Source organism: Propithecus coquereli, unplaced genomic scaffold (assembly GCF_000956105.1).
Source record: "Propithecus coquereli isolate 6110/MARCELLA unplaced genomic scaffold, Pcoq_1.0 Scaffold46, whole genome shotgun sequence".
In the NCBI taxonomy this organism is placed as follows: domain Eukaryota; kingdom Metazoa; phylum Chordata; class Mammalia; order Primates; family Indriidae; genus Propithecus; species Propithecus coquereli.
Genome location: NW_012150396.1, coordinates 7,156,479 through 7,179,566, shown reverse-complemented (window position 1 = coordinate 7,179,566; position 23,088 = coordinate 7,156,479). Strand labels below are relative to the sequence as shown.

The 23,088-nt window shown below is 41.1% G+C and overlaps 1 protein-coding gene across 1 annotated transcript in view; it reads right to left on the bottom strand.

Moving 5' to 3' along the window:
• Positions 1–6,709: 6,709 nt before the first annotated feature.
• PPA2 (pyrophosphatase (inorganic) 2) overlaps positions 6,710–23,088 on the bottom strand; it is a 92,876-nt gene continuing 76,497 nt past the window's right edge. Inside the window, exons 8-12 of the mRNA XM_012655132.1 lie at positions 18,129–18,256; positions 15,322–15,407; positions 13,962–14,031; positions 7,910–7,946; positions 6,710–6,878 (exon numbers count right to left, since the gene is read on the bottom strand). Of these exons, the coding sequence (XP_012510586.1) occupies positions 6,850–6,878; positions 7,910–7,946; positions 13,962–14,031; positions 15,322–15,407; positions 18,129–18,256 (350 nt within the window). The 3' untranslated portion in view covers positions 6,710–6,849. The remainder of the gene's footprint in view (positions 6,879–7,909; positions 7,947–13,961; positions 14,032–15,321; positions 15,408–18,128; positions 18,257–23,088) is intronic.

Below are 23,088 nucleotides of genomic sequence, written 5' to 3'. Positions count from 1 at the left end.
AGCAATTATGGCAGGGGGACTTTAAAACAGTGTCCCACAAAGCTGGGAGTGGGGGCGCACGCCCGTAGTCCGGGCTGCTCGGGAGACTGAGGCGGGAGGTTTGCTTGAGCCCAGGAGTTTGAGTCCAGGCTGGGTAACATAGCAAGACCCTGTCTTAGTAATAATAATAATACTACAATTAAAATTAAAAAATGCTCAAAAAATAAAATTAAAAAACTAACAAGATGGTGCCCAATGATCTTTGCCTCCCGGTATCCACTCTTTTGCTTAATGCCTTCCTTTGAGTGTCGGCTGAACCTAGTGACTTGTTTCTAACCAGAGACGACGGGATGTCACCTCCGTGCTTAGGCTGTAGTGACCGTGACTGCCCCTGGTTTGTGCGTTGTGGCGAAGCTGCCGCACCGCAGAGGCCCATGGGGGAAGGAACGAACCAACGATGAGCTTGGCAGCAAATCCTTCCCGCGTCGAGCCTGGAGATGCCCTGACCGGACAGGACCCGGCGAGCCTGCCCGGATTCCTGACCCACAGACGCTGTGAGACACTGTCTTGTTTTAAGCCATTAAGTTTTATGATAATTTGATATTCAGGAATAGATTAACAAAGTAACAAAATTCAAAAAAATAAATTTTTCCCTTATCACACCAATATAATCATATGTTTGACTTTTTGGGAAAAATTATTATGTTTTAACAACTGTTTAACTTTTACGTGAGTCAGACAACAGGCTTACCATCCACAGAGTGTTTCCGGTCGGTCGTTTCCAGTATCCCGTGCCAGGAACGGGGCGAGGGGAGAGGGCAAACCTGTGACTGTTTTCCCCTTAACGCTCCAGCACTGGGAAGTGGGAGCCAGGACACTCCCCACACAATTATGGGACATCTCGGCTCAAAGGGGAACCGCGTGAGCGTTAACTCGTTCCTATGTGACTTCTTGCCAAGGTCACTCAACTAATATTCTACCATCAACTTCTTGTTGTACTATTATTCTTCTGCCTAAATACTACACCCTAAAAGCCTAAATTTCAAAACTTAAAAAATACAGCATATTAGTTTAGAAAATTAATGAGAACAGTAGGGAAAAAAATCTCTTTATGATTTGAGATGACTCCAAAATTAATCCCAAAGTCCACACGACTCAGGCTACCAAATCACCCATGAATTATCAGTGGTAGTGAAGAAATTAAAATTATCAACCGCTTCTTACGATGTTGTGGCAACTTAGGCTTTAATGACCTTTATATTCCGTGTGACGATAAAGAGCAAAGAGGCACCCAATTCCTGATAACAACGTTATTTCCTTAGGTATAAAGTATTGTACTCCAATTTTCACAAATTATAGGAAAGTAATTGTTTTGTGAATCATTTTCTTGGGAACAGAATTTTTACACTGATCTGTCATCAAAGGTTTGTATTCTATATAAAGCAATAGAATTGTATTCTACGTAAAGCAAATTTCTGTTTGTGGAGAAAATAAACAGAGATTCATTGTTTCTCCCTTTTTTCTCCAAGAAGCACCATCTTACCTAAGAGTTCCCACTCAAAAACCATAAAGTATGATCGTGTTTACCAGTTAGATGCTCCTTTTAGGGGAGAGAAGCTAAATGCTATCTGCATGTAAAAAGTACTTTTCTCCCCCAAACAAGTAATAATGTAACTTAAAATTGCATTTTCAAACCAGACAATTTTCGTGTGCATGTACCAGTAAACAATTCTCTGTCACGGCTGCCTCCAGGATCCAAGCTTGAGGTCCACCCTGAACACTCCTCCCATAATATGTTCCTTGCAATAAATTGCAAAAAGCTTTCCTGGGACAGACAATGGGTTAGAGAGGATGAAATCTGTGCCACAGAGTATTTGGCCAGCACCGGTCCCAGCTCCCAATGCCACCTGTTTTCTCTGGAATTCTGTCTCTGCTTCAAATCTTTCATTCAAGGCACCAAGGAGTGGAAAACCTCATTTGTTGCACTTTTTGTTTTACACCATGGGAAAAGACCCACATACACAGATGCCGGGATAGAGGCAGCGTTTTTAATAGAATGGCTGGTTTATGTTCCTCCCGTTGGCTCAAAGCACTGACACATCGTTAACACTCAACACTGGAAACAGAGATTGACACCCACTCTCACTGTGCAACGTGAGTGTTAAGGGAAGGACGGCCACAAATCTGCACTCGTTTCTCCTGTTCCAGCGCGAGATACTGGGAGCCGCAGATGGGAAACATTCCAAGGACGAGCAAAAAAAAAAAAAGCCTACTGTCAGACTCATGCATAAAAATTAAACATAATTTTGCCCACGAGAGTTGCTGTGAGTCAATCTCAAGCGAGATTTAAAATGTTCAGTCACACATAGTATTCCTAGATTTACAGCTGATCTTTAATTCGGTCACATTTGCAAGAAATATTATCGGATTGGGCAGTGCTGAAAATCAAGTTATGGTGTGAGAGCCTACCCAGAGTTCTAGAATCTTCATGAGTAAACGAGAGTGTCTAGACTGTTCTAAAAAACCAAAGAATATGAGAAATCAGAGGAATGGCATTGGATGTTGTAGGAAGAAAAGGAAAAACTAACTTTTCTGTGAGAAGAACATCCCCTGAAATACAGTCGTTTCTAGTACGTGGAGTTTTAAGTACAACAGATGCCCTTTAAACTGTTTTTCACAAGAGTCTATCAACTGAACCACGTCTACTGGCTCCACGTGGATTATGTTTTTCTCACGTTTCACTGCGTATTAGTTTCATTTGTTGTGCCTGTCTCTTCAGACTCAGGTCCTCTATCCTTGTGCCTCTCGTGTTATTTCTAATCTGGAAATCAAAACGTTACCTCTACTTTCAACAAGCATTCTGGCCTTTGGGCCCGGAGTCTATTTTCATTGCTAAGTGTTTCACGTTTACTTTCTCTCTCATACTCCACAAACCAGCAGCAGTGGACACGGAGTGGTTGGCTCTTGGTAAGTTAAACTCTTTTTCTCTGGGGCTTAGCGGAATCTCACAAAAGAACTCTCAAAATGCCTCACGTATTATCAATAATAAGATCCCTCTCAGAGAATCTCACTTTCTGAATATCATTTATTCACTTGGAAAAAAACCCCAAACCGGGGGACATTAATTGTTGTTTCAGAAAACACAGAATATTCTACGCCACATTGGAAAGGTCTCTGGAATGCATAAAGAATGAGGTATTGGTTTTTGTTCTGACACCAGGCAGATGTTTACTATATTCATTTGGAGGTCCCGTAGCCAAACAGATAATATTTCAGTAAGGATTTCAAGAAAAATCTCAATGATGAGAAGAATTTTAGGAGGCAGGAATTACGTAAAGAATGTATTATAAAATGTTTTATATTTTGAAAAAAAGTATTAATTTTATACCTTAAGATTTATGAGGAGTTCTCTGAATACAGTGATCAGGTCCATATACACTAAAACTAAAATAAGCTAAAGTAAAACAACGAGTATTTAGGCTAGATGTGTTAAATCTGTTTTTGGCGATCCTTAAAATGAGCAGATTCTTGTATTTCAGAGATTTCACACGGGCATTTGGAAGAGAGCAGAGCGATACCCCTCAAAGAGCTCTCTGCTCCAGTAACGGAACACTGACAAGCAGGTTTCCAGGAATCCGCTTCACCTCTCTAAACTTAATGTAATAAGTAAATTGGGAAGAATATCTGTCTTCCTCACAGGATGCTACATTGATTTAATTCAACAGACACGAATTGTTAGTGTGTAACACACAAATGCAAAAGCTGTCAGAAAACAATCTCTGCTCTCAGTGAGTTTCTGTAACAATTCAGGAGAAGAGACACGATGAGCAATTCTAACATAAGCCAGGATAACCTAAATACTATAATGGAGGGATAAATAAATAGTGCTATTTACCTTTCACGGAGGAGGATAATAATTAGATTTTTTTCTCCTCAAAAAGTGTCTGAAGGGTGAGGACAGTTTGAGCTGGGCTTTGAGGGTGAGAAATAGCTCAAGAAGCAACATGGCACACGGTGGAAAAGGCGTTAGGTGTTCTTGGAGTCAAAATCCAAGGCTCTGTTCTGCTTCTGCCTCTGCCACTCACTGGAAGTACAGGAATCTCTCGCACAGAGAGGCTGTGGCCAGGTGGTCTTGCCCAGGTTGCCGCTGGTTAGACAGGAGGGGACAGCTAAGTCTACTGCTGATTGCACACTGGGCCTAGCTGTTTTTGTCCACCTGCATGCCGGCAGGATGCTCCGATGCAGGCATGAGATTCTGGCCTGAATCCCAGGATGCATGTCCTCTCCCGCGGCGGGGGGAGAGTTGCTGCTTTGGGACGGTGATCCCTGGTCTTGCCAACTCCCTGGTCCCAAGACAGGGCCACAGATGCACGTGAGCCATCCAACTTTAGCGGCTTAAATGAGGTAAGACTCATTGTTTGGCATTCTTCATGGTTTCTTTTAAAACTGTACTGGTATTACTATTTCATCCCTTTTTAATGAGGGTTATTGAAAGCTTTAAAAATTGTTATCTTCTTTTTTCATCACTCCATGAGCTTATGAATCTATCTTCTTTCAATTTTTAACTTTTAACAGAGAACAAGAAGCAGCAACGCAACAGGGACAGTCCTATAGCAGCTCTGCCTCAAACAAGGAGGTAAGTACGCCCCAGTCTGGCTCCCCCAGGCAGCTCAGCATCAATACTTCCAGGGCCCAGGTTTAGATTTCTGATTCGAAGGTGGGCTCATCTCTTTAAACTTGGATCCAGTATTCAGGGTCTAAATTTTGCACCTAAAACTAAGGATATAAATCGATAAAAACATTAAGATCTCATAAATAAAGAAGCAAAGACAGAGGCCATCCAGACACTATGACTAGTAAATATGCAGAAAAAAATTAAACCTATTATGAATAATAACAACAGTAATAAAACATCCTATCCTAGTTAGAATGGGAAGAAAGAAACCAGAAATCTCAAATATTGCCAGTGGCAGTATAACTTAGAATAGCCCTTAGGAAAATCCATGTGGCGACAAAATGTTCCTTTTCTGTGACTCCACCTTAGGAAATTTATACTAAGAAAATGATCTCAAAGAAGGAAAAACTCTTCACAGGTTCATTGCATTACTGCAGAAACCTTGTAAATAATTTTCTGGTTTCCGTCTGTGCCCCGCGTCCCAGCATTTACAGGACGGCACTGGCCATGACCCGCTTCTCTGCCCACGACCCTCCCGTGGCTCCTCACTTTGCCGGGGCCGACGGCCGGGTCCTCACGACGGCCTTCTCTGGGCCTCATCTCTGCTGCTGATCCTTCCATCGGACACACAGGCCTGCTCGCTGCTCCTGCACAAGCCAGCCGCACTCCTGCTCCGGGACCTCGGCTCCTGGCGTTTTTGTGCTCGGTGCTCTCCCCCGAGACCCGCGTGGGCTCACTCCCGCTTCTCTTCGCCCCTTTGCTGGGCTGTCTTCTTCCCAGAGAGGCCAGCCCTGACCCGCTCGGTTCAAAACTCCGATTCACTACCCTACCCCTGAACCCAGGCTGGATTCCCAATGCCCCCTTCTCTGTTCTTTTTCTTCTAAATATTAATGTAAATTATGTATTATATTATATCCTCCCCCCGCACAAAATGCAAATTTCACAAGAGCAGCGATTTCGCCTGTTTTGTACCGATGCACCCTAAAAATGTTGGAATAGTACCTGGCACATAAATAAAGGCAGCCGATAAATAACTGTTGAATGAATTTTGAAACAGCGCAAACAAGGAGGCTTGTCTAAAAACAGCAGGCTGGCAACGAAAATCACTGCAATGGCACGGCTGGAGGATGCGTCTCTTGAGGAAATAGAGTCTCATTTTTATTGTCAGGACTTCGAGAAGCCATCGAAGGCGTTTTGAGAAAAATGTGACAAGACAGGACGCCCGCTTTAGGAAAGTCACTGTTGGGAACGTGAGGATGGTGTGGAGGGAGGCAGCCGGCGCAGAACCGCCACTCGGATGGCAGGCGAGAGAGCGTGACGCTGAGCTAGAGCGTGGGGACGAGGCAGAGACAGAAGGCTGTCACCAGAGTCCGACGAAACGGGAAACCCGCAGAGCACAGAGTAAAAGAATGAGGACAACAAATAAAGAAACCTTGGATCGTCTTTGCGAGTAAAGGAGGTTCAACAGGATTTCGAGGCTTCAGGTGGAGACCAGGAGAACGCTAATTCCACTGTTCAGGAGCAAGGGAAGAGGAGTTCTGGTGTGGACAAGAGACATCAAAGGCATCGAAAGAGATGTCCAGCGGGCAGAGCCGGAAGAGATCTCCTATGTAGATGAGGAGTCATCGCTGTAGAGATGAGAATGGAAACTAAGGGGACTGAATGAGAGTCAAAAGTTTGGGGCCTCCGAAATAGTGAATTTCAGGAAAGAGTCTCAATAAACGTAACGTATTTACACAGGCACTGATAAGGGAGGAGGGCAGGGTTTGCATCGGCAATGAACTTGAAAAGGGATAACACGGTATAAAAATGAGAGCAACAGCATCTACAGAAATTTTCTTAGCTCAGTGTATCTGTGATTTTTACACTTAAGCTATAGAAATAAAAGCTAATAAAATCATCGGGTTCCCTTAGGTATAGAAATTAGAACTGATGAAAACTCAATGCTTCTAAATTTCTGCTGTGAAATGACACCAAATCCTTTCTTTTTATATCAATATACATCCAAAGGAGACTAATTCAAAAATTTTAGTATTTATTTATATATTGCATATCTCCACAAATTTGAAAAAAAGAAGTTTTGACAGGAAATCAGCAAATGCTCGTAGACCTGCCTGTCTCTAGCACTAAGGGGGAAGGAAGTCTTGGAGTCCTTGGGGTTTGGAGTCTTGACGGCAGAATTTCAACTGTTCCAGTCACTTGCCAAGGAAGTACCACGCTTGCTCTGCATTGAAAATGGGGAAAGAAAGAAGTTGGGGACGGGGTGGAGAGGAAGAGGGACTTCGACCCTGAGAAGTGTGCAGACAGACAGCAGCACTCGTGAGCTTAGCACGTCCCTTTGAACTTTTGTCCTAAGTGCTCTTGTTTGGCTTAAGCTTTATAGAAAGCTATATTAAAAATTCTAGAGCCTTCCCACTTTATTTCCTTTATCTTTCTGGGTCATTTTGCTTCTAAAGAACAACACAGAAGTGAGTACCTTAAGCTACAGCATGGAAGGTTTAGAAAAACCTGGTTATAAAGTTTGACTGTCCATCAAATACCCAACGTGGGACAGAACTGCCCAGAAACGATCTGTCAGCTTGCCACGTAAGGAATGCGGTGCCTTCCTATGAAACCGTGTCTGTGGATTGACTCTTTTCTAAACATCTTACAATTTGACTCATAGTAAATAAGTGTCATATTTTCCTCCAAATTTGCACGTTGAATATTCTTCGAATACTTTCTGTTGCAAGGCCCAAAGTCTTGCAATATTTTGAAAGGCAGCTGATTGTAGACACATGCTTGTATTTTGAAACTGGCACCACAGAACATTTTTACTTGTTTCTTAAAACGGCTTCAAATAATGGTAATAAAAATATTACAATTATTTTTGATCCTATTATAGTATAAATTTTGATTTTAAGATCTTTGGTTAAAACGAGTAACTCGTTAAAATGATAAGAGATAATATCTCCCAGATTCAGATATTTTAAGTCTTTTTAAATTTATCAGAACTGGCTGCAATATCTCAGTACTTCACCAAAAAAAAAGGTCAATGCATAATCAAGCCATTTTCTAGCCTGAAAGTAATATAGGGTTGCTCTTCCTCATTTTCTGAAATTAAAAAATAAGATATTTCATCTGAAACTTTAAATGACTATTTAAAAATATATTTTACTTAGTTTATATAATTAATCTATTTTATTTCATTTGGTTTCCACTGCTGTAAACAACTTTATGTATCTCACTCCTCATGAACCAAAACATACTATATACCTTCTTCATTAGTTTCTTCATTCAGTGAAAATGAGACCTGAAAAAGAAGAACAGAGAAGGAATCCCTGTTATATAATATTCACATTGGAAATTTCATCCAGGAAAGTTTTTTCACGAAATTATAGAACAAAGTTTACACACAATGATTCTCTAACCTGAAAACAGTAAATATTCCTCGTTGCCTTTTATTACCATTGCTTGTTCTTTCAGATAAAAACCCACATGCATGGAGTCAAATAAATAAAGCATGCTTAGAAATAATTTTTATCGTTACCCTTGGGAACTACTGAAGACCTTCTAGCTGAGAATGCAAAGAGAGGATTTCTTTCAATTGCTTCCACAGCTGACGTCTTGAGAACAAAAATCAAATACACACAGACACACAAACACACATGCACACATTATATAATTTAGCTGTTTCTAGAGCTTTTAAAGTTTTCTATTTGCTTTGATGGCTGGGCTGAGATTCTTAGAACAGATGTAATATAATCTATGGCAGACAAATCTGAAGAAAAGTTTTGCTGAGATGTAAGATTTTTTTCCCTAATTTAAGGACAATAATTTTTTGTTGTTTTTTTTTTTTAAAAAACATTGTAGTGGGAGATCCATTATCCATAGAGCAGGCGGCACAAAGCCTACATATTCAGTTTAAGGGATGATTAGAATGAATATCTACGTAACCACCACCCAGGTCAAGACATGAAAGGTGCCGGGCCCCTCTCTAATCATAATATAAACTCTTCCTTCTTATGGGGGAACCCCTACCCTCATTTTATGACACACTTTTCAGACTCTAACTTTAACAATCATTCTGTGATTCTATTCATTTGCTTGCCTTCAGCAGGAAAGACCTCCCCTAACATTTGCGAGGTCTGCAGCAGAGGTGCAACTGGAAGACCACACACCACAGCGTCTACGTATTTCAAAGTCACAGCAAATCAAGCTAACAAGGCGATGAATATATATGAAATATGCTCCATCCTACCATCCTGATAAATCACCTTTGCGATGACCTGGAAGCTCGCGCCTGGGACTCCAGACACCCGGAGACGCCGCTGGCCGGGGCGGAGCGATGAGAGAGGCGCGTGGCCCTCATCCCGCCCCCCTCTACGCCTGCCCCAGGCTCCCTCCTGCACCGCGAAGGCTTTGCTGGCACACGGGCAGGAATTCCAGCCCACGCAGCGACAGACCCTTTGCCTTCAAAGAGCCAGGCCCCGGCGAGCAGAGGGGACCGTGGGCACACAGCGCGGCGTCAGGAGCACGGCGCTGGGGACGTGTGTGACGTGTTTCCACACAGGCCCCGGAAACAGGCTCGAAGCCGCCTGGGCAAAGAATTCCAGGGTCTTCGGTAGCCAGAGGGTCTGGCACGGGGGCACGGCTCCTGGTGAGTCCACGACTTTGGCGCCGTGGCTTCCTGCCCTGTGGAGAGGGACGTGACTGGACTAGGGCCGAAGGAGAACCCTCTAGAAGCAGGATCCAAGGAGGGCTTTCCTCGCGTAGGCCTATCAGGAACCACTCAGCAAGAACAAACATTCACATTTTAGCAGTATTAAAATATTCCCCGTGAAAGTCAGTTTTATGTGTCAACTAGGAGGCTATTTTTAGATGCAATTAACATTTAAACTGGTGAGCTCTGGGTAGGGCAGACCACCATCTGTAATGCTGGTGGGCCTCGTCCAATCAGTTGAAGGCTTTACGAGAACGAAAAGCGTGGGCCTCTCCCAGGCAAGAGGGACGGCCTCAGCAGACTGCTCTTGGATGTCGTCTGCATAGCTGGCTCCCCTCGGCCTCCCGGCTGCCGGCCTCCACGCTGCAACTGCTTCACCCGCTCTCCTGAGTCTACGGCCTGCGGGCCCAGCTGCAGATTTTGGACTTGCCAAGCTTCCATGATCACAGGAGCCAATGCCTCATAACAAATCTCTTTTTATATATGTACACATCTGATTGGTTCTGTTTCTGCGGGGGACCCCAATACATGCTCCCAAATCATACACAGTTGAAAGTTATTTTTTCTTTCCACTCTGTTTCAAGAAAAAAGCTGATCAAATAGACTTTGTTTTATTTTCTTTATGTCAAAGGAAAGGATGATGTAACCATGTAAATAAGAAAGACTCCTTTACAAATTTTTTTAAAAAAACATCCTCGGGTACTTCAAAAAAAGAAGAAAAATTCTTTTCAGCTTCCTCACATGGAAAAAATGCCTAACCCTGGTTAGTTTTTAGGACAGCAGGACTTACATCTGGGTGTGAGAGTAACACCACAACATAAAAACTGTAGTCACTGAGATTTGGCATTTGGAGTTTGATGGCTCTATTTTTCTAAATAGACTATAAAACTGTAACTTGCTTATTCTTTGAAACTGTTATACTCTCTAAATTGTGCAGGACACACCATTTATACAAAGTTTGTAGGAAAATTAGTTGTTTAGATTTCCTGTTTAAAATTAGCAGTTGCTTTTTGCTGGAGCTGCCAAACATTTCAGAGGAAGAGAATGGATTATGTATAAAAATAGAATAATTGAGCAACTTCTCATTAACCTAAAAAGCGTTATAGAAAAGAAATGGGAAAGCTACTCTATCACTACATTTTACTTAAAAAATAATCTCCAGAATAGTTTTATTTATTTTTAAAATATATTTCTTGGTTGGTAGAATATATACAAACATACAAAGCCTTTTGTAAAAAAAAAAAAAAAAAAGCAAACATCATGGTTAAGTCTGAGACTCAGAGAAAATGACAAAGTTTGAAGGTAACTTTTAAAAAACATTTTTTCCATATTAAAAGAGACACTGTCATTTAAATTTGTAAACAACAACAATAATGGGCTCACATAAGCATCAACTGTTTAACTCTTTACCTACTGCCCATGATTTCCTGATTCTTAAACACAATGAGAAACATAACACTCGCTTACAGAAAACGGAAGAGCGGACAAACGTGCGGGGTGGTACGCAGAGCGCCTCCACCCCGCCCTTCACTCGGGCCACTGTCACTGCATTTTCACTGTGAGACACTGAGGAAGGGCTTTGGTGACCTGTTTCTCCTAATTTCGTAATAGGGAATGAACATGGACCCTTTAAAATCATCTACGATAAATCTCCACACGTCGGTGAGTCCTGTTTTATACTCTCATTCTAAAAATGCCGTCCCATCCTCTTCCCCATCCCAACAATACTGCTCATGAATCTTCGCATCTGTAATTTCTTTCAAACAAATCCAGTGTTCTCGTTATCAAAGCATCTCTTTCTTTTATCAACCAAAGAAATCCTACTCTTGCCTCTGTCTCTATTCATATATAAACTGTATTTTAAATTAATATGAACTATTAAATCAACTGCTCTGTACTTAAGTGTCTCTCCTTCAAATAACTCACAGGCCCCTATAAACGTTTTCACCTGCAGGTCACACTTGCTCATACTAACAGACACAGCACACTGAAACAGTACAAAGTACCCTGCTTTCCTATACGACACAAGGTTTAACAGTCTGTCATTTTACTGTGAGGGCTCAAAATTAAAGGGGAAACAACAGGTTCCCAATTTTGCATTCAGGTGGTGCAGACTCATTTAACCAATCAGTCTCAAGACAATATCACTTAGGTACACGTCACACTTCTGAATTCACTCATTCTAAGCCCACTAACAAATTTCGGGTCTTATAATTTGTTTCCATACAAGCCCAGGACTTGATAAGGTCTGAATTTGATCAAGTCTGATCGATGACTTTAATGTCTTCAATTTTTCTCAGCGACCAAGGGACAAACAAAAACCGACATCACTTAAAACGCAGTGCGATGTTCAGTGCGTAGCAAAGCAGAGAGACCTGGAAATACAGACCCAAATAATTCTGATTTGGACGTTTCAGCGTGGTTCTGAAGAGAGGAAATGCCAGGTCAAAATGCTTTACTACAGAGAACTTCATTATTACAAATTGATACATTTACTCTTGATGAGAAAGTGCTAACTAATCTGGGCTCTCAGAGCCCTGAATCACTAATGAGGGTGCTAATAGGGGCAATTCTTTGATTTACAAATATTTAATGGTGAAACCGGGATATGTTAAGTTCCACTGAGCTTATGAAGAGGGACCAGTTTCTCTAGACTGTGAATTTCTGCTGCAGTATTCCCAGTGAAAGATCATTCAGTACAGCACCTTCTTCATTTGTATGTGGTGCAACAGAGTTAGGCAGCCATGTGACGAGGCTGCATGCCTCTGTTTCCGGATTCTATCTCACTCCCCTGATCCACCTATCTAGCCCACACGTGCATCCTCTGATTATTTTTTTTCTAAGAGGACAGTTTTCCTACTAATATGAAGGGAAGGAATTAAAAAACAGGATGCAATATGGAAACTTTAATCTTGCAGCTAATTTTGACAAGTATCTTCCATATCTATTATTTATAAATCCAAAACTGAAATAAATGGAATCGTCTTAATCTAACGTTAGTGAGACAGATTACATGGACAAAGACGAAAAGGTTTGTGTTTTCCTTTACTCTTTTCCTTAAAGAAGTAATAGTAACTATTCGTGAAAACCAAGTTCAGAATATAATCTACAGAGATACAAAATTGATAATTTGGAGAAAATAAACCAGTATCATGGCCGGCATTACTGTGATGTCCTCCCTGCATCTTCCCTCATCTCCCTGCAGTTCATCCTCAGCAACCACAATGATCTCGTTAAAGTCTCGGTCGGATCAAATCACTCCTTTACTCAAAACCCTTTAATGGCTCCTACTTCATCCAGAACAACAAACACAACCCTTGAAACAGTCGTCACAGGGTCTCTCAGAATCTGCCTCCATTTCCACCCCCGGCTCCAGACATTTCCAGTCTCACCTCCTCCCCTCTCCTCCACGCCTCCTCTACTCTGCCAGTCACCGCGGCCTCCCTGGCTGATTCCTGAATACTCAGGCATCCTCCGGCCTCAGGGCCTTTGGGAGTGTGGCCTGGAACATTCTTCCTCCAGATACTCACCTGACTCCTTCTTTTGCCTTCTACAGACCCTGACTCGTGTGTCAGCCCTGCCCTCAGCAAGGCTGTCCCCGACTGCCTTTTTAGCAACTGTAAGTCCCGCCCACTCCTGCTCATTTTTTGCCATTTTCAGAAGGCATTTATCACCTTCTGAAATACTGTATATTTTACATACATATTTATTTATCATCCATCTCTCCAACTAACAGGTGAGCTATACAAGAGCAGAAGTTTTGTGTCTTTTCTTCACTTCTGCCTGCCCAGCATCTAGATCTTACCACATAGCAGGCACTGATTAAACAGCTGATAAATTAGTGACAAAAAATTTCAATAAATTAAAAGCAGTTGCAGTGATCAACTGACATTTACAAATATTTTAGTTGTTCCTAATATACAGATCTAAATTCACTAGTTTCAATCTCATAATTCGTTTTTAAAAACGCTTAATTTATAAATGAGATTTCTAGCCTGAGATCACTGCGGAACACACTTTCTATGGCAATATTAGTTGATTTTCTGAATTTTCTCATTTAGTGGCCTCCGATCAAGCATTAATTTACAAATAAATTCAGCTGTCTCCATACAGCGTTATCACTAAGTCACGCTAGGCTCCAGGGATATCTTCTTAGCTGGAGAAGGAGAGCCTGTGAGGCAGCCACACTAAGTAAGGAAAGAATCGTGAAGAATCTTAACCATTTCATTTTCTTAAGCCCGGATGCGTCTGCACCAGCAGCCAGTCCCAGTGCAGACCCGGGCTGGTGGATAACTCATGAGAACAGAGCAGTACAGAGAGCAAATGCATATAAACAGTAACAAATTGATGATGTTCAAAAAACAGCATCCTGTAAAATTAGCTAAATGGTCAATGTGCTTTCAAAAATAGAATTTAAAAACTTAAAGGTTTTAAAGTGTTTAGGTTAAAATCTCTGAATTAAAAAAATAGATTTCGACGTTATTTTTAAACTTCATGCTTCCCAAAAAGACTTGACACATTTCACTGCTAAATATTTCAGAATTTCTGCTTGACTTCCTGTGATGCGTATGAGATTAAAGGATACCCTGGACGTTTGGGCCTTACCGACTCAACTAAGGATCTCGCTTCATCCTGAGTGCAGTGGAAAGGACTGTCACACACCTGTACGTTGGTGCTAGAGAGAAAAAGAAAATATTATTATTAAACAGGACAAAAAAAGGGACAATTACCAAAAAGAAAAAACAAACAACAAACCCAACTCCAAATACTCCCCACTGGCTATATAATTTTAGCCAATGAATAAGGAACTGAGTAAATAAAAACTAGGACAACTAAAAACCCTCGTACATCCCTTCAGGCAAGGTTACAAACACCGGGTGTCCCAAAAGTCACCATACAAGGGAAACATTTTGTAAAATTTTATGATGAGTATTTGGTAAATAAAGGTACATTTAGCTACGGTTTCCCATTTTCCCTACGTGTGGCGACTGCTGGGGACACCCTGCCCACAGTATCCCAGCGCCACCTCTGCAAGGGGCAGTGGAGCGGGCAGCGCTCTGCTCTCCAGAGGGATGTGCCTCTGCTCCCTGCAGCCAGACTCACCAAGACCCAGCTGTCTTTGTTCCCAAATCTGTTTATGTCAGTCGTACTTACTATAAGTTAAGTAGCAATTATGCTCATCGATGAAAAAAGTGTGGAAAGAGAACTCATGAGTATTAAATAGGCTCTAAAACTACTAAGGGTAAAAACAATACTGATGCTCTAAAATTTTTAGCCTCAATGAAGGCGATCACTACAAAAACTTGGTGTGAAATTTGGTGTGTAGAAACTAACTGTAAAAAGATTTTAACAAAAGAACATAAAAAATCTGTAAGGGTTTTTAAGTTATAAGGAGTTTAAAGATTACAGGATCTTTTTCTATTCTATATTATATTAAAACATATAGACAAAATCTATATGAAATTTACATAGAAAAGGGCTCAGCCTTATATCTAAAGATGGGTGAATAATACACATTTAAATGTTTTAAACTAAAATAAAATGTCTGAGTGATGTTACTATTGTTGCATTCCTTTTAACCAATCAGCCAATGATCCAGGTCATGTTGGACAAGAAGGCTTTTACTGTTCTTACCAAGAAATACATAACCATAAATTTGCAAGTTGAAAAATCGCTGTTTTTATCCCGCCTCTGCACACATCACAGGGTATTACGATCAATGCCTGTCTGCCTGTCAGCAGCCCCACTGAACCACAGGTCCCTTGAGAAAGAGCTCACGTCCACTCCCAGCTCCACAGGGCCAGGGCTCAGCACGGCCCACTGAACGGGGCTCCCTCTTTTCAAATGAAAAAATCTGAATTCCCTTTCAAAAAAACCTGAAATCTAATAGTATTGTATGGCCATTAGTACCAGTAATGGTAACATTACTGAACATGGCAACTTGTCTGCAAAGAGGAATTCTCACCAGCTTATAGCCCCCGCGCTGCACTTCTTCATCAGCAGCGCCTTCCAGCATTCATGAGTAGATGCAATAACTTCGAGAGCAAAAGCCTAGTTTCAAACAAAAATAACAATCACATTATTATACTAACAGAACTAATCTCGTTATGATGTTAACTGTCAAGAGCATCAGCTCCCGAGTCGAGCAAACCTCAGTATAAATTCCGGCGTCCTTATTTACCAGGTGTGTCACTTTGGGCAAGTTACCCAACCCCGCTAACCCTCAATTTCTCCATCTATAAAGTGGGATGTAATGGGGATAATCTGTATCAGGGGTGGGCAAACTAGGGCGTATGGGTCAAACCCAGCCTGTCACCTGTTTTTGCACATAAAGTTTTACTGTATACAGTCATGTCTGTTTGTGTTTGGCCTGTGGCTGCTTTAGTGCTGTAAGGGCAGAGCTGAGTAGTTGTGACAGAAACTGTACAACCTACAAGCCTAAAATACACACTATAGAGCCTTTACAGAAAAAAGCCTGCCAACTCCTACCTAAATCGCAGAGTTGATGGAAGAATAAATAAGAAGAAGTATGTAAAGTGCTAAAGCCAGTACCTGGCTTTTGAGTAGTAAGCACCCATTAATTTCATCACCGTCCAAACTGCAAGCAGTCTGACTGCAAAGTGATTTTAGATTGCCCACTGTCTGCAAGTACTAATTCATATGGTATGTAAAAATGCACAGTCAACAGTAGATACACCTCTTGCTAGATACACATTTAGTAAGACCATCTAAGAAAAACTTGCTTTTTTATTCCAAAGCAGAAAATTCTTTAGCTTTTTCCCCTAAAATGTTGCTTATTTTCCTTAAGAAGACAGTCTTTGCTGGTTAACTAATTCCTAGTAGCTCCTTTCTCCTTCAATGACAACTCATCGCATCATGATAATGAAGAAAATAAACAATCTGAGGAACTGAGATATAATAATAATGGTGACTTTAACCTCTGAAATGTTCTCTCGGGTCTATTGTTGTATATGAAGGAAGGAAGGAAGATGGCTTAGTTCTCAATGAGACGGTGCTGGGGAGTCTCCCTTAAGACATAGGACAAGAAATACAATTTATTATCTGGATAATACAAGGAAAGATTTTTAACCAAATTATTCAGATAACTGTGATTATTTAGAGCCGATTCCAGTACTTCCTTAAAGGAGAGTCAGGAAAAACCTACACTGCAAGATGGGAGCCATTGTTTGGACCATGTCAAAGAAGCACAATTTAATTCTCTAAAGTTAGGCTCTGCTAGAGGTTGGATGTTAGTCCCCCGGAACCTCCCGTGGAAATCTGACCCCCAGTGTTGGAGGGGGGCCTATCAGGAGGTGTCTGGGTCGTGGGGGCAGATCCCTCCTGCATAGACTGAAGCCTTCCCTCGAGGGTGAGTGGGTTCTCCCTCTGCCAGTTCCTCAGGGAGCCGGTTGTTAAAAAGAGCCTGGCACTTCCCGCCTCTTCTTCTTTGATGTCCTCTCTCGCCATGTGATCTCTGCACACACTGGCTCCCTTTGCCTGCCTCCAAGAACGCAAGGAGCCCGAGGCCCCCACCACATGCAGATGCTGGGCCATGCCTCTTGCACAGTCTGTAGAACTATGAGCCAAATAAACCTCTTTCCTTCATAAATTACACAGCTTCAGGTATTCCTTCATAGCAACACCAAACCAGTAAGACAGGCTCTGTATTTTAAATAGCAGTGGCAAAAAGCAATGCAATGCATAAAGTGTTTATTTTCTAAAGAGACTGTTGAAATGACTTAGTCTTCATACAGAAAAGAATTCATGTTTGTCAAAAACCAACAAAAAACAAAAAACCTCTCACTCTGTGTAAATCCATGACTTGGCAGACTTAACCTGAGGCAGTAAGGAGCCACAAAAGTACTATATAGGTTTGAAATTGGTATTATTCCAAACATAACATACAACCTAGTTTTTGAAGAAAAAGAAAAAATAATTTATTGTATACATTTTTAATATTTCATTTTCAAGGGAGAGAATTCAGTCTAACATAATGGTTTTGTATTTAGTAATCCCAGACAAAGCTTTCAAGATATGAAGGGTTTTTTAATGTGCCTTTCAAAAAATTCTGGGTCCAGCAATCGATTCTTATACCATAAAATGCTTATTGTAAATTTTAAGTTTTCATTAACATGCCTTATTTTACTTATAAAACACACTTATCAGTATTCACTTAAAAGTTGGTTTAGAATATGCAATTTACTTAGCGGTAATAACTTTAAAAAAAATACTCCATGTTTTAGACTTTAACTCTTTGGCCTACTCTCTCCATTGGTGTCACATTAGAGACGCTTTGTGGTAATTTGTGGCACTCTAATATAAAAATCTTACGACAGGAAGATAATTCAAGTGCCCTCTTAACTGTTAAGCAACTTAATTCAGTCACAACAGAGTAAACACTTCGGAGGGAAGCCCCTGTGGATTTACATTATCAGTAAGTAACTTTTTCTCCCCAAAATTGTAAATGGAGGGTTTTTCTGTACACAATTTGCAGAATTAGACTGATTATGAAATTCCTTCATTTTCTGAGGTTAAGGCGCTATTGATAGATAAATAGATGGAAACAGAGGTTTTCTAGCTTTGTTGATTCACTTAGAGAGATCTCTAAAAAATTAAAAACGTTTAAATAATAATGTCCTTAAATATGTGAGCCAGTAAAAGGCACTTTTGCTATCGTGCTCTACATAAAGATTCACGTAAGAAACCCCAAAGTGAAACGAATACTGTACAGGTATCAGAGGCACATTTTGAAATAAAAATTCTCATTTTCACCTTGTTTTTGAATTCTCCATTGAAGGCAAACTGGTTTTCTGGTTTTCCCTCCGGCACCTTATAAACTCTGAACCAATTAAGGGTAGCTTCCAGGTAGCCTGGTTTGAACTTCTTAACATCACCAATATCTGTAAGTGAAGGACAAAAAAGACATTTGTTAAAAACCAAAACACATTCCATATAGTGGTAGAACACTGAGCTGAGGGACCCAGGAAACGTGGGGCCCAGTCCAGCCAGCAGTGTAATCGGTACGATACCCACCCAGCAGCATAACCGCCGACAGGCATCATATCACCTCTGGACTGCCGCGTTTTCATGTGTAAAATACTATTCCTTCATTCTATAAATATTTTACAACTCTCTCACCTACCAAAAAACCCATACCCAGTCTCCTCGGTTTTTTATACAATTAAACAAACATTAGATATTAAAAGCAAATAAACAAATAAAAAAAGAAAAACAGTCTTACTAATTAAATAACTTTTTGGACCAAAAGAAAATCAAAACTCTAACTAAAAATATTCAGAAAATCATGACAATAACACTCAGGAAGTTTCTAAGAAGAACTGCCATACACAGGAAAACCGCATTTGGAATCAGCACTAAGTTCAAATTTTTGTTCTGGTACTCACATACTGTATCACCTCGGGAAAATATATTACTTTGTTTCTTCAAATCCAAAATGGAGAAAAAGAAATCAAGGTTGTTATGAGGATTAAATAATATATTGAAAATCATCTAATAAAAGGGAATAATTCTTAACAAATATTAATTTTCTCTCCAATTCCCTAAAACCTTGTCCATGTATACAGCCAAAGTTATACTCAAAAGGCAAACTGATAGCCTTACATGCTTTTATCCTTCAAAAATAAATATACAAACATAAATTAATAATTTAGAAAAATATTAAACATACTTTCATTAATATTGACAGCTACTTTATTTTTAATTTGCATAATGCTACTGAAAAATCAATGTAGCTAGGCATAATTATAAACAAATGCAAACAAACACTAAAAATAGCATATATAAAAAGCATTTCGGTATACATACATACATATTTACTCATAACCTTTGCTATCAACGTACTTTTTTTGTGCTTATGGTAAAGATCAGACTCCAAATGAATTTGTAATTAATTTCTTATTTAACATCAGATGCATTTACTTTTAGCTCTAATATTACAATTTAGTTCGTATAAATTTATTTTTTCCCAGTATATTCAAGTTAAATTTAACCTTTTTTTTTTAACATTTGGAACGGAGAGGGAATATACAAATAAGATTATTGAAAAGCAGGTAAAATATTTATTTCTGAAATGAGACTTTCACTCAGTTCAAGTATATTAACTAAATTATTAGCAATTAAAAAAAATTTCTCAAATGTCCAAAGCATTTTGCTTTGGAGAAAAGAGACCTCTGATAAAGATGAGACATTGAATTCATGCTTCAACACACCTCCTCAGGTTAACCCACCTAGAATAAATAACTTACAAAAAGAGAAACCAGACCCAACGTGGAACAAAAACACAAAACAATGTCTATGTGGCTGTGAATCCAAAGGCACACGGGGAAGAGATGCGCAAGCGGGCAGCGCGGATGGTCAGCTTGGCTCCTGCCCAGTGCAGCAGGGTGACCACCTGCTTCATTGTGCACACTGGAGCGTTTCTGAGCCCCTCCCTTATCGAGAAAGCAAGCACTCGAGAGAACTCAATCCTGAGATGACCCATGCAGACAAGGAATTCAAAGTAGTTATTATGCGTATGTTTGGGACTTTCAGGATACATGGTCACAAGGCATGCACACACGGAAATACCAGACAAAAACCAAAAATTGTGAAACTATCAGAAAAAGAACCTCTGCCCAGGGCGACAGAGTGAGACTCTGTGTCAAACAAACAAACAAACAAAAGACAAAAGAACCAAATGATGGAGGATCTGAAATGAAAAATCAGGTAGGCTTAACTGCAGAACTTGGATAGGGCGGGGAAAAAAATCAGGGAAGTATCAGACAGAACAGAAATTATACAGCCTAAAAAACAGCTAAAAAAATAAAGAGATGGAAAAGACACGAGAGTTTCAGTGATCTGTGAGACGATAAACGTTGTCTAAAATGTGTATATTGAGTCTCAGAATGCAGGTGAGAGAGAATGCGGCCAAAAGATAGTGAAAAAATAATGTCAATCTCCCAAATATGGTGAAAGACATAGGCTTACAGATCCACAAAGCTCAATATACCCTACACAGATAACATAAAGAAAATGACACCTTAGCATATCACAGAAAAAATTGCTGAAATCCAAAAACAAGGAGAAAATCTTTTAAAAAGTCCGAGAAAAACAACACATCCCATAGTAGTGCCTCAGTCTGCGCTGGAGACTGGCCAGGACACCCCCTTCCCTCTCGGTGTCCACCGAAATCTGTGCATGGCAAACCCCGCAGTTTGCCCTGTGGAACCCACACACACGGAAAGCTGGCCCTTCACAGACTGGGTTTCACATCCGGCAAATACTGCTATTTCTTTTTTTTTTTTTTTTTTGAGACAGAGTCTCACGCTTTTGCCCGGGCTAGAGTGCCGTGGCGTCAGCCTAGCTCACAGCAACCTCAAACTCCTGGGCTCAAGCAATTCTTCTGCCTCAGCCTCTCGAGTAGCTGGGACTACAGGCATGTGCCACGATGCCCAGCTAATTTTTTTCTATATATTTTTAGTTGGCCGATTAATTTTTTTCTATTTTTAGTAGAGACGGGGTCTCGCTCTTGCTCAGGCCGGTTTCAAACTCCTGAGCTCAAACAATCCGCCCGCCTCAGCCTCCCAGAGAGCTAGGATTACAGGCGTGAGCCACCGCGCCCAGCCAAATACTGCTATTTCTGATCTAGCTTTGGTTGAAAAAACTCCATGTATAAGTGGACCTGTACGCACTGTTCAAACCTGTATTGTTCAAGGGTCAACTGTATGCAAGGTGACAATACAAACGGCTGTTGACATATCAGAAAAAATGGAGAATAAAAGAAAATAGGACATGATAGGGTTTTAAAAAAAATCCCTGTTAACTCTATAAATTCTATATCCAGTGAAACTACATCTCTAAAACAAAGGCCAGAAAAGATAAATTTTAGGTAAATGAGAATGAGAAAATTCATCACCAGCAGAACTAAACTAGAAGAAATGCTGAAATCTTCGAGCCGAAAGGAAATGCCTCATGGAAACTCAGACCTATAGACCTTGGGGAAGAAATAAAATACATGGATACAGAAATGGCAAATACGTGGGTGGATATAAAAGATACATACTCGTGCGTATTTGTATTTCCCTTCATTTCTTTAAAAGACATTTTATTATTTAAGACACTACACAACAAAAGCGTAACGGACGGACGGAGGTTCTGGGAGCAGCTGGATCTCTCACACCGCAGGCAGAAATGCAAACTGGTCCGGCCACTTTGGTAAACAGTGTGACGGTTTCTTAAATACCATAAACACATCTGACCCAATAGTCTTATTCTAGGGCTTTCCCCAAGTGAGACGAAAACATACGACCACACAGAGACTTGTACTTCAACGTTCACACCAATTTTATTTGCATTAGCCCAGAAAGGGACACTCATGTTTCCACCAACAGGCGGATGGATGAACTGCACTGACACACGCAACAACACGCGTGACTCTCCAGAGCATTAGGCAAGACGTCATATACCAAGGACCATGTCTCACACACCCAAAGCCGTGTGAACAGACAGATCACTGACACCAGATTCCACGGACACAAAATTCTAGAAGAGGCCAAATTGCTGTGCCAGGAAGTGGACCCGCATTTGCCAAAGGAGCCAGGACGGGAGGAAGGGCTGACTGCACAGAGGGCTGTGGGAGGTCCGGGGGGATGGAAATGGTCTGCATCGTGACTATGAGAGTTAGATCAGTGGTCCCCAACCTTTTTGGCACCAGGGATTGGTTTCCTGGAAGACAAGGTTTCCACAGACGGGGGCTGTGTGTGGGGGGTGCCGCGAAGCTCAGCAGCCCAGTCCCTAACATGCCATCGACTGGTACCGGCCGTGGCTGGGGGTTGGGGACTGCAGCGTTAGATGACTATACACAGTTCTAAAAACTCCCTGAATTGTACGCTTAAAATAGGGTGAATCTGACTGTATGTAAATTATACCTCAAGAAAGCTGGTTAAAAAAGGTAAATGAGGCCAGGCATGGTGGCTCACACCTGCAATCCTAGCACTTTGGGAGGCTGAAGTGAGAGGCTCATTTGAGGCCAGGAGTCTGAGACCAGCCTCGGCAACATAGTGAGACACTGTCTCTCCCAAAAACAAAAAAAGTAAACAAGACAGAGTCCCAGCCTTGACGGAGTTCACGATCCAGAGAGGTGGGCAGATACGGAAACAAACAAATCACAAAACTGTGAAATCAAAGACATTTCACAGAATCAAACAAAATGGTGTGGGAGCAAAAAAAGGTAGCCACTAACCAACTGTCTCTGTCTTACAGAAACCAAGGCAGTCCACTCAGAGATGACATTAAACTAGTTCTCGAAAGATAAGTGTTTCCAGGTAGACAAAGGGCATTTCGGAGAGACAGAAATGCGCCTGCAAAGCCAGGAAGATAGAAAACAGCCTGCATGTCTGGGAAAGGGTGGAAAGCTCAGTGTGCGGAGAACTTTGGATAAATGGGTGAAGGGCTAGAAACATAGGTAGGAAAAGACTTTTATCAAGGCAGAGAATTAGGATTTTCCTGTGAGCAGCGGGGAGTCCAAAGGTTTTCTACTTTCTTTAATGTTAGATAGTAAGTTTCCTTTACAGTCGGTCAGGTAAGCAGCGTGGGAGACGACCCTCGACCCTCGGTGGCGGGAGGCTGACGGCAGGGAAATGCTAGCACTGATCCCACGGAAAGTAAGATGGGATAGTTTACGGCAACGGGAAAGAGGAGAGAACAGATTCGAAAGTGATTTCTGAGGCCAAAC